The sequence below is a fragment of the Balearica regulorum genome, chromosome 9 (assembly GCF_011004875.1).
Source record: "Balearica regulorum gibbericeps isolate bBalReg1 chromosome 9, bBalReg1.pri, whole genome shotgun sequence".
NCBI classification, from domain to species: Eukaryota; Metazoa; Chordata; class Aves; order Gruiformes; family Gruidae; genus Balearica; species Balearica regulorum.
The window spans coordinates 6,641,656-6,654,266 of NC_046192.1; the positions used below are offsets into that span (position 1 = coordinate 6,641,656).

Below are 12,611 nucleotides of genomic sequence, written 5' to 3' on the forward strand. Positions count from 1 at the left end.
CCCTTTGCTCTCCTGAGCTATTGACAGTGAGTAGGCTAAGCAGCAGGTGGGGATGGGGAGAAAGCATACGTTCCACCATTTCTGCAAAGTTTTTTTCCACATTTTTTCTCTAGTTGCCTACCACTGATCCGTTTAGTGAATTTCCACTCCTCCCATACTAAACAGAAGATGGGGGTCTATGGACAAGAGGGAATTGAAATGGTGATAAAGTTTATGTGAAAGTTTATATATCTGCAAGCAAGGTTGTAGGAAAGACAGTATATTTTATTAGAATAATTCATATAGTTGGGAAAAAACAGACAAGCTTTTGGGCATACAAGTCCTTCTTCAGTTCTGTTGAACATGTGCACACATTTTGTTGAATAATTTTGGGTTTCGTCTACTGAAGTAGTGCTTACCATCCATGGTTAACTTAAACTTGCCTTTAGCAAAGAACATGAATTCTTTTGAAAGAGCCTAAATAAAACCGAGAAGGGTTGCATGGAAATGACTTTTCTTTTTGAAGTCTCTGAAAGATAAGTACAAGGTGAAGACTGCAGCATGCTGGGTACTATTTATGCATAGGGTACACACAGTCTGTGTTTAGTCTGCAGTTTTCCTCTTATAGTCATAAGTATGCCTTAGTTTTGACATCATGGAGCAACTCTTGAATGTAGTTTGCTTCAAAGAGTGGACTTCTCCACTGGGATTATCAGTAGGATGTCAGTTCTAACTAGACATGAGCAGCATTGTCAGTGATCCATGTTAGGACCATATTAAGGAGCTACAGCATTTCACATTGGCCCTGAGACATTTATCAGGTGATAACGACTAGCAGCTATAGACCTGGGCCAAATTCAAATGAATCACCTAGATATGAAAGGCCATGTATTGTGTTCACTGAGCCATTCTGTTGCCTGAAACAGTGGACTTAGTGATCCAGGACTAAATTAAATAGAAACAGTCCAATGAATGTCCAATTTTACTCAGTCATCCAAATATATTATGATATTACAGCACTGTTGAGAGATATACTGTGGTTGAGATAATTGTGACTGTTAATTTTCAGCCTTGTTGCTAAAGGACATTCCTCTGGAAATGATTACAAAGATGTAGGAAAGAATTATTTGAAAGACAAATACTTTTATTTAGCTCCAGACTGTTTTTTTACCTTTTACTGATGTTTGTAACCGATGTTATTTCTATAAAACATGTTTGTTTCCATAAGCATGAACAAAATACATTCACATAACAGTGTCAAAGAATTGCAGATCTGGCTTGATTCTTCTTTTTAGACAAAACATAACAGCATAATAGCGTGATGAAGATCTGGGTGACTTTCTGGTCAATTTTAGTTTTTCTTCTTAAATATCTGATGGCACACCTGGTCTTCACACGTCAGTTCCTACAGTATTAAAACAATTAGTAAGTATATTGTGGTACAAGTTGTATTTTGCATACACAGCAGATCCTACCAGAAATTACTACAACTGAGCCACTGCATTGAGGCAATGTGTTTGGCCATACCAACTATCTGGAGGGTAAACTTGTGAAGGAGTAGATATCTAGATGCAAATCATGAGATAGAAACAATGAGTTCTCCTCCATAATCTTTCTGCACCCACCTGTTGCACCATCCAACATTATCATGCCCATTTCTTGATTGATGTCCCAAGATCTGGAATCATTATCATTATGTATCTATGATTTTGAAATCTTTCTGGACTTCACTGACTGCTTATTTCGTGCACAGGCTCTTCTGGCCTCTCTTGGACTCACTTCATTTATCTTTGGGCTCCAGCTTACTAACTCAGATGTAAGAATGTTTTGTCTTTTTTATTGTACTAGCACAATATAATTGCAGTGTAGCTTGTTTGCAGGATCCTCTTGAGTATCCAAAGGTTTCTGATCTGTATTACAGCATAGTATGCTAAATTTTCATAGTGCTTCTTTCAGAACAAAAGATATTTTTCTTGCAATCTTTCTCATACTGGTTTTTTTTTATACCACTGATTATATGAGAATGAGATGATGTTAGAGGTGCAATGTAATGAGAAGGGTTAATAGCTGGAGGGCAGTGGACCGGAGCAAAAAACCACTGCAGGGTTATAACTTAATTGGGAGCAGGTGGAAAGAAATTGAGCATTCCTGAGTTGTAGCAGAAGAGGGATTTCCTTAGAGTTCAGAGATCAGAGCTGTCTGAATAAAGACCATTCTAACTAGAACAAGTAACACAACCTTTGAAATGGAACCGTACTTTGTTGCAGTCTCAGTTATGTGCTTTGGATCTGCATAGCAGCCCTTACCAGATGCAGTAGGTCTCCTTCAATCCAGTGCTTCCAGCCCCTGTTTTTCTTTTCACCTTTCTGAACACATACCAGTTTGTCTCCATCCCAGGTCACTAGTGTCTGCATGAATTAGATCATTAACTCAGATATGTTAATGAGAAGTTTATGAATACATGAAAATAAGCTCAATCAAACAATGAGAAGACACAATTACAGTTGCTTCCTACCATTCCTCATCTTCATTCTAAAAAAACCCAAATCAACCACTCAACCGAAACCCAAATGCATCCAAGATAAAAACAGCATTTTGATGTGAAGCTTTTACAGTGCTTTGTTGTAATTTTCATGTATTTCTTCACATACACAAATATAAAGTGTTCATGCTAACTAGTGAATTCCTGAGTGAATTAACAGATACTTGTGCAATGTATGCAAATATTATTTTTATTTTTTATTTTCTTGCTGTGTAAAGCCGTTAATAAAAAGTTTATAATGTTACATGAGTGAAGACGTGGGGGCTTATACCAACTAGTGCCATACTAACACCTTTTCTAGCTCTGCACAAAATAACAACAGGAAGTGTATGTTAATATCTTCTCATGCAATAAATTATTTTATAGTATCTTTCATGCACTTTCACAAAAGACCATTAAAGAGATATGATCATAAGCTGGACAATGTCCTCTAGCTGACCCTGCTTGAGCAGAGGAGTTGGACTAGGTCATCTCAAGAGGTTCCTTCCATCCTCAACCATTTCATGATTCAGTGTGATTCAGAATCTGTCACTAATAAACAGGGTATTTTGTATGTGTACGTTGATTCTTGTTCAGGAGCAGGATGACCATATCTGTAAGAAGAAGTTCTCTTTACAGGCTAAATTCTCTACTCAGATACACTAGAGTAAATTTAAGGCAACTTTGTTTGAATTGTTCTAGATTTGAACCAGTGTACTTTAGGGAGACATTTAACCATGTATTACAGGCAAATCCTCACCAGAGACCAGTTACAGTCAGTGGAAGTTCAGTTATTAAAAAGCTCCAAGAGTATTGGGAGCTTAATTCATTTTCTAGTTCAGCACTGGATGATTTATTTCTCTTATGAGGGAGCTTTCTATTAATAACGAGACAAAACTCATTCCATTTCAGTTAACTTCTTTCTTATTTACGGAATTTTTAAGCTGCATGCTCTTTAAATTATCCATGCCCTCCTTACGTTTAAATGTTGCCTAGCAGTTTTATTACCTTCATCTAACTTCAATGTGTTTGAGGCATTGTTTTGTTAATAAAATGACCAGAAAATTCTTTGATAGCAGTCCAGAGAATAATGGCATGACATGCTTCCTTTTTCTTTCTCCTCTTGTTAGAAACAAATAATATAATTGGTTCAGAAAAGAATATTAGGCAAAAATGATTAAACCAGGTAGCGTTATAATTGTACAAGCTGTGTTTCTTTCTTTTCTTCCTTCCTTCCTTCCTTCCTTCCTTCCTTCCTTCCTTCCTTCCTTCCTTCCTAATAATTGATAGTGAAGAGGAGCGTCTGCAAGTGAAATGATTTTGCACAGAAAGGTAATGGCTTTGGCAGTGGCGAAGAATGAGTCCTTAGATCCTTAGTAAGTAGTGCCTTCAACTGATCCAAAGAGATACGGGATCAATGTTTTGAGCATAAACACTGTCACAGGAATATGTCCCACCCAGTGCTCAGTGGATAAAGTCATAGGAAGAAAATGTAGAGATAAGGATATTCAGGATACTGGAAAAACATGGGTCTTATTATTTGATAGCTTGCAGTGCTATGAATGAGAAATAATTTGGAATAAATCATGGGAATTACACCGCACAAAGTTAGTTTGAGAATGAAAAGTGATCCATAGTGAATAAACAATGTCTTCTGTTAAATTTGTGCCACTCCAGTGAAGGATGATATGAGTTCAAACATAAACATGTCCTTTACGCTGCCAATATCCTGTGGCAATTGCCAAAACAAAACAGGTCTTGTTGACAGTGAGCTTTGATCTCAGCTTCTCGGAGTTTGGCAACAAGTTCTGAAACCTTGTTTGTTGAGAAGATACTGATGGGAAAGACAGCATATGTTTGGAGAAGAGCAAGAGAGCTGAGAGCTGAGTGGAAGAATAAAACTGTGGTAATTGGCAAAAGAGTTGATATGGGTAGATTCAGTGAATGATGACAAAGACAGGCAGGCTTGCAAGATTAGCAAGACTCTGAAGGGGACAGTCAGTGGAAAATGAAGATCTACTGGCCCTTCTACCTTTGAAAATCTTGCTTAAGTATTTTAGGGGTGAGAAGAGAGTAAAACAGAAGCAATATTGATACAGAAACATGAAGCTGAATTCAGTAAGTGAATTACATATTAGTGCTCTTTTCCTCTCTGACTTCCCTGATACAGCCTTGTTTGAATGCCTCACGGGAACAGACTTATTAGTTGACTCTGTCTGTCGTAGGAGGTAGGGCATGGGCTAACACACAATATGGTCCTTGATCCAAACGTTACTTGTCCTCATATCTCACTGAAAGATGTCTGAACATATGCCTACAGTTTCCTAGGGAAATTTTTGAGCTCAGGTTACCCCTATAATCCTAAAGATATTAAAGTATGCATTGCTGGGTCTCCTTGCCTGTCTACCACTGCCAGTAGGCCTGCCACCCATACCAGTGGCAGCTTTGGCTCACATGCTTTTCTTGTCCCTTCCCAAAGCTCCCTTAAAGTTAATAGCTGAGTGCTGGTTTATTTTTAACAGTGTCCAACTGTTAAATTGTCCAACTGAGGCTGAGCAGGCTCAGATTAAAAACAGAGTGGGATTACAGTTTCATTAAGGAAGATACATAAGTTAAATATAGTTTTGCTACTTTCTAAATACATAAAGGTGTATCATAGAAAAGCTGGAAAAAATCCCCTGCTAGAAAACTATGTAATTAATGATTGTCGTCATGTATCTGAGTAACCATCCTGATTTGCATTTATAATAAAGACTTGTAGCAGGAAAAAAAACTATCTCAAGATGCAAATTATTTCTGTTTTATAAAAATCCTTTGATGTCTGTAAAATACTGTTTGGGTTTTTGGTTTTTTGGTTTTTTTTTAATGTATTCAGCTGATTTTTGGAACTGCTCCTGGTGCTGACTGCAGTGTAAACAGATATCAGGTATCAAAGTTTTACCTTTACCACTCGGTTATCCAGTCCTTTGGTGTGTTCTTCAAACTCCACTCCCACAGTGTAATTTAGTTCATAGTTTCTGAAAGTACTGATTGTTTTTGTTTTAAAATTGTCTCCATCTTGAATAATCTCCTTTGTTTGTTTCAAGTGTTTTGCAATCTTACGAGTTGCAAAATCAATATCTGCCAAAAAACAGAAAAGAAAGCATAACAATGAAAATTCTAATATTTGTTACCAAAAATAAAAAACTACAGCATTTGTATTTACACATAATAATAATTAAAAAATTATGTGGAACATACTTCCACAAATAATGCTTTTACCTGCAACATTTTGCAGAGAAAAAGATCATTTCAAATAAAAATAATCTTGTGTTTGCAGGTAGACTTTCAATTTGAGGATCTTCCACTGATTAGAAGTTTATTTATTAACAGGATATCTGTGGGAATGTTGTGAGCAGAGCTACAACATACAACCGGTAGTAAATAGATACCGGGATGTTAAATCACCTGAATCTCCAGGTCTTTTTGAGAATGTGAAAGAACAGGAGCTATTAAGACTGACGTTGCCTTTTTGGCCTCACTCACACATGAAGCTGTAGGATGCCAGGAGTGCTATTACCTTCTTATGCCTGGGAGTCATTCCCTTTTCTAAGCATGCAGTGTGAATCTTAGGCATATGAGGGTACTGGTATGAGTCCTGCAGGGTTACAAATGTTGGCCACCCCCAAAAGAAGGATCTCAGAATAATATTCCTTTTCAGAAAATAAGCATGTTAGAGTGAGTGTATAATCAAGGGGATTTGGGCATGTTACTTTTATGATGATGCTATAGTCTGTGGGAGTACACAAGAGAAATAATTAATTTTAAAATAATGAAAATTATACTAATGAGTAAAAAAAGAAACAATGAAATAAAATCCTGACTTATCCATTATTGTTAGACAGTAGACATAGAAATAAATTTTAGTTTAGATGTCAAAGGGAGACAAAGTCAAAGTCAAAAGTCTGAAAAGTATCAAACTACAGCATTTGACAGTTCCTGTTGAATATTCTGTCAACATTTTATGCAGTACTGCTCTTCTTAGCATCCTTATTTTGTTCATGATGAAGACTAACATTATAATGTAAACAACTGCTTGCAACTGAATGCATTGAAAGTTACCAAAAGGAGAATATATATTACCATGATGACAGTTTGCCCCAGACAATCCACCTAATGCCAGCTGCATTACTATCTGCAATAAATATTTCTGACCAGCTGGCAGTGAATCTTATTATGGTGCTATATGCAAATGAAATAATCTCACATGCTTCTGCAAGAGATTGAAAAATGGTTTTGGTTTGTTAGCCATCCTTTAGTGGTTTCGCATGTGAGTTAATCATTGTCAGCTCAGCAATGCCACATACTAATGGAGGCCTTTTTCTTTTGGTAGATTCATTATACTACTTGTGAAGTACTAATCGAATTGAGTAAGAGGATTGGCTTGAAAAAAACTGGGACTTTTTAACATGGGGAATAATGTTCTTGTTCAGTATTTATATTCAAGACTTCTTGGGTATATTTTATCTGCTGTGGTGGATTAAAGGTATCTCTGGGTCTGATTTATAGCTAGGTAACATAAAATTTAGTTCTCTCTGAGGAAAAAAAATGTCTAGACTTCTAAAGAAATGCTATTTCTGACTAATATATTGGTCCTGTAGCTCCTGGAGAAAAATCAGGGGAGGTTTTATTAAAGCATGGTTTTCATAACTGCATTTTGAACAATACAAGCAATAAAAATGATATATTGTTCTATTATAGTAGATTAAAATACTTTGTAACATGTTTATGATAAAATCAAAGTTTCTGGCTTAAAGGGCAAAACTATTCTTTAATTAAAGTATAGAAATGTGTATGTATTAATTATAAGGATGGATGAATTTTGAAAAAACAAAACCTCAGTGTGCTTTGAACCTGAGCACTTTAATAAATACCTAAAATATCAACCACATGTAAAATTGTGAGAATCAGAGCAGAAGAATATCTTTTCACCCTTTCCATGTAATTTCTTTCCATTCTGAGAATCACCTATAGCCATATGCATCTTTGCTTTTTTTTTTTTTTTTTTTTTTTTTTTGCTAATTCATTGGTATTTTTAAAATAGTATAACTTTCAGTATATATATGCATGTATACACAAAAAATCACAATGTACTTATGAAGGGCCAGATCCAGAGAACTGGTGCAAATAGCTCCCTCATCCCAACCAGTTGCTGGCATTCTTATTGGGAAAGTAGTCTGAAAATTTCATCAGAAAGTTCAGTGAGTACCTCTCCAGTACAGTCTGCCCAGGGTAGGTAACGAATCAAAGTATTTCCCAGGAAAAATACATCTATATTGCATTCCTTATTCTAATACATTCTTCCTCTTGCTTTGTTTCAGGCTACCGAGTGGGTCAAATTCTTTTATTCTCATGAACTGTTACTCTCTTTTTTTAGAGCAGGCTTCCCAGTATTGGATGCCTGTAGTCCAGACCCCATTGTAGGCTGAATCCATCCATTTTTCTCTCAGTTTCCACTGGGATATATAAGATCAGTAAGGGATCAAACATCCACTTGATTTAATGATAAAAAAGTCATAATTTATTCATTAACTGAAATGGTTCTCAGGATGCCATTGAGATGCAATGAGTAACTGCTGCAGACCCGTTCATGCTAGTATTTATGGTACAAAAGGAATTATAAAATTGGAAAATGGATTACTTATTATAAAAAGATCAGAATATAAGGATGGTAATAATTTAAGTTTAGTTTAGAGCTGATATAATTAATACTTGTATTATGACAGTTAGACACTAAATTCTTATTGAATTTGGTCGAAAAAAACAGTTTAAATTCTACAGTGGGTAAATTAAAATTGAAAGAAATGCATGTTATTAGCAGCTGCTATCCTTTTCCCTGACATTTCTCCGGGATTTTAAGACAAACACAGGTGAAATGTTACTGCTCGACTCAAATAAACAATACAAAAAAATCTCATCTAATACTACCCTGGAAGGGAAGAAAGGAACAATAATGAGATGGTCACTACAACCAGATGAAAAGATATCACCAAAATGACAAATCCTTTTGGAAAGGAAATATGCACATCATATTTTTAATGTTTATATGTTTAATTTGCATCCTAAAAAATAAGCAAAGAATAAACCTAAAAAGTAAAGAGATCTTTATCAAGATAATTATCAAAAGACCATTATCAAGTATGATGAAATTTATCACTACAAAGCAAGGCAGAACTAGAGCAGGATGACCGTCATGACTGGTGGTTAGAGTAACACCCCGCAAAAGTAGGTCAGGTCTTGGAGCAAAGAGCTGAGACTGAACTGAAGCGGAGCCAAAACAGAGACAACTGGGCTGGACGCAAGAATCGTAGGTAAGACCAGAAGCTGAGCAGGCAGTGAGAGAAGCCTGAGGTAGATGAAGACAGCCTGGAATAGTCAATTTGTGACAACTAGAAGTTGACTGAAATATCATCCAGACCAACAGGTCCCATGGCTCCCTTGCAGTTGGCATATTTAATGCTGCAATCATATTTCAGTTGCATATAAAGTAGTAATTATTCTTTATGCATAACTGTGAAACTCTGGCACTCAAATTACTTCAGTTATTGTGTATCTTTCTCCTGAAATTCATGATATTGGCTTAACCATTCTTATTTCTCAAAAATCTTTTTTTTTTTTTTTTTTTTTTTTTGTGTTTGTATCTCACAGGCATATATGTATAGTATTTACAGACTTCCCTAAAGTTATTGAGCTTTTCTCCCTAACCACAAGGGCTAAAAACTATAAATAATGAAACTTGCCTTTCTCTCTTAAAAGAGTTGAAGCTTTGAGGAAATTATGACTATTTTCAATTGTTGAATAATGATGAGAGTTTATTTTTATGTGTTTATGTGTATTTCTTCTTTTTCAATCTGAATAGACAAATAAATTAGGGTCAGGATTCTTTGATGAGAGTAAAACTAGTAGAAAATCAGTTAAAGCATCAAATTTTTCATCTCAGTTAAGGATTTTGTGGTAGTTACCCCTCAGTCAGTCACTAGTGTAGACATTGAGGATTGTTAGATTTAATTACCTAATTACCTTCCACGTTGTAGACTCTTTTTCCTAAGAAATACATTTTCTTAGCTTGTGGAAGATGGCTATACAGCATACTCATTGATTCTGAACCACTGGATTGCTTTTATAATCTACATCTTTGCAAGTAGGTATTTTGGAATCTGAGCAAACAAGTCCGTTTCAGCTTTCCATTAACTTGACTCAACATCTTTTGAAAAAAGCACAAGAAGCCACAAGTCTGATCTCGACATCTGATGAAAAGTATAAGGTACTTTGACCTGAAAAAGCTCCTGTTTATCAGCATCACTCTTACAGTGGTGTCAGCTACTGTAGAAAGACAGAGAAATAAGAAGAGCAAAAGCTGAACGGAAGATAGAAATCAATGACCACTAGATAGAAAACAATGAGACATCTGGGAATGAGAAGTGCATAAACCCAGTGGGACCCCTGAGGGCTATCAATTATAAGCATGAAAAGAAAATAGAGGTTTGATTTTTGCCACATGCTAATTTATGATTCAGAGCCAGACAGACTCCTCCAATCTAGGTTAAATTAGCCAACTCTAATGACTACTTTTCCTGTGTAAGTTTTATAGGCATCATGTGCGGTAAGGAAACTGGTCCTTTATGCCCTTCATCTGTGATGTACTAGAGCTGAGAGAAGATTCCCAATTCTAAAGATTACACTTCTCATGCATGTATAAATCTAACTCCCATATTTTTTGCAGTTTTTAGAATGCAGCTATATTACTGCAGTGGTGGAAAGGTGATAACTGCTCTTTAAATGCCAATCCAGAGGGTACTGAAGAAATTCTTGAGAAATGTTGATGTTTTCTATTATTTCTTCTTTTCACAGAATCACACAGAATCACAGAATGGTAGGGGTTGGAAGGGACCTCCAGAGATCATCTAGTCCAACCCCCCTGCTCGAGCAGGATCACTTAGAGCATGTTGCACAGGATGGCGTCCAGGCGGGTTTTGAATATCTCCAGAGAAGGAGACTCCACAACCTCTCTGGGCAGCCTGTTCCAGTGCTCTGTCACCTTGAAAGTGAAGAAGTTTTTCCTCATATTGAGATGGAATTTCCTGTGTTCCATCTTGTGCCTGTTGCCCCTTGTCTGTCATGGGGCACCGCTGAAAAGGAGTCTGGCCCCATCCTCTTGACATCCACCCTTTAGATATTTATAAGTATTGATGAGATCCCCTCTTAGTCTTCTCCAGACTAACCAGACCAAGTTCTCTCAGCCTTTCCTCATAAGATGGTTCAAAATCAATAAGTACACTGTACTTCCTCATTTGCTTTTCAGCAAATTAAAGATCTACGTCTCTGCTAACCTAAGTAGAGGAAGGATTTCCTGCATACTACTTGCATAATCATAATGACCTGGAGCAAAAAGTTTATGCTTTTATGAGAACAAAAATACTTGAAAGGCAATTTATATTGAAAATAATAGGTGCAGCAAAAGAAGACATTTCTCTCATAAAAATATCTCACAGTCATTACACAAATTGAGTCTGTCAGTGTGGGGAAAAATAAATCTACAAACAACATAAACTCGATCTTGATATGAACCGACAAGGATATTGCTTGCATTCAGTTAACAGTGTTTTGGTATTCTAGCATCACAAGAATATGCTTAATATCCTATACAATGGATACACAAACTGTAGCTACCAGGCTTCTAATGATAAAGAGGCTAACAAAGTAGTAGATTGAAGTTGCCTAAGAGCAGAACATCTCTTTTTGCATGTACACATATATTGCTGTCATCAATGAAGGTCATAGCCAACTCAAATTAAGCATAGTTAACCATGTAAACATACATTTAAGAACTCCTGTGACCTAAGTCTCCTTGCTCTATAAGAATGAATCCCACAAAAATTGTCAGAAATATCTGTCCATTTATCTTTAAATGCTTTTAAAGGCTTTTATCACCTTTACCATGCAACTGGTACAGATAATTTCTACTAATTCAAAGCACTAATTAAGTATTAAATAGTATTGTTGCTTTAGTGATATATAATAACCTATTCCTCTTTAAGAGAGCTAACCAAGTTGTGGCTTGACTGCTACAGTAAGTATATACAGGCAATGAAAAAGAGCTTCTGTATCTGAAAGTCTGGTTTGGTTTTTTTTCCTCATCTATATCTGGTTTTTTCATTTATCTAAACACAGACAAATATCTTCGGCTACAAGTCGAAGTTATATACTTAGATAACTGTAATTATAAGTACATTACTATTATTTGATTTTTAATGATGTGATTTGCAGAAACCCTTATGCCACAATGCACATTGCAGAAATACTCTCAATTTTTAGAAGAATTTTACTTATAATTGAAACATTGTATCTCTATATAGTTAATATTTTTTCATTTACCTAAAGCAACCATGTAGCCTTCAAAGTTTTCATTGGTTTCCATTTCCCACGTCCCATTGTAATCAGCAGGCATGGTGGCAAGAGCTTAAAACCAACTTCAGATGATGAGGTGAGGTTGGAAACAGGATCTGCTATGAGAATGTTTTATAAACCTTTTCATATCTTTTTTTTTATAAGGTTTATGGTTTTCTAGATAATACAGTTTAAGGGTCAGAGTGATAACCCTAGAAAACTTTGCCTTCGTTAACAAAGTTCAGTTGAACAGCTGGCAGACAAGGAACACTTTCTGAAATATGTAGTAATACAGGATATGATTTTACAGTGACCTTTGTAAAGAACTACTAGCTATTATGTGATACCTTTGAAATATATTGAACACAGTGGCAAATTGTACAACCCAGTTGAACTTTCCAAGGTGAATTCTCTTTTTCAGTTCCTTTCTATGTGTCACATTTCCTTATGAGGAACCAGTCTTACAGAGCTGACATATCCAGAAGTCCCATTTAAAATTGATGGAAGTCTTGAATGGATAACAAATGCAAGGAAGGGCAGAAAAGGGAATATTTCTGTTGAAAATATTTTTAATTTCCTTTGATTTTCAAAATATCTATATACCAATAACTGCACTTATACCAACTGCACTTCCATATTTTTGTTTTAATTTAACAGTAAGTTTAGCAAATGTAAAGTAAATTGA

The 12,611-nt window shown here is 35.8% G+C and overlaps 1 protein-coding gene across 1 annotated transcript; it reads right to left on the reverse strand.

Annotated features, from left to right (window-relative positions):
* Positions 1-1,062: 1,062 nt before the first annotated feature.
* Positions 1,063-12,045, reverse strand: RBP2 (retinol binding protein 2). Its single transcript, XM_010309190.2, has 4 exons — positions 11,915-12,045; positions 5,442-5,620; positions 2,286-2,387; positions 1,063-1,384 (listed from the first exon to the last, which is right to left on the reverse strand). The coding sequence occupies exons 1-4, from the start codon at positions 11,985-11,987 to the stop codon at positions 1,331-1,333; spliced, it is 408 nt and encodes a 135-aa protein (XP_010307492.1). The 5' UTR covers positions 11,988-12,045; the 3' UTR covers positions 1,063-1,330.
* Positions 12,046-12,611: the final 566 nt, after the last annotated feature.

Excerpts from the sequence above, each read along its gene's own strand:
- RBP2 (XM_010309190.2), bottom strand. The coding sequence starts at position 11,987 with ATGCCTGCTGATTACAATGGGACGTGGGAAATGGAAACCAATGAAAAC. Across the intron at positions 5,621-11,914 it reads AGGCTACATGGTTGCTTTAG|ATATTGATTTTGCAACTCGT; the intron begins GTAAATGAAAAA and ends GTTTTTTGGCAG. Across the intron at positions 1,385-2,285 it reads AAGGAGACCTACTGCATCTG|GAACTGACGTGTGAAGACCA; the intron begins GTAAGGGCTGCT and ends TTAATACTGTAG.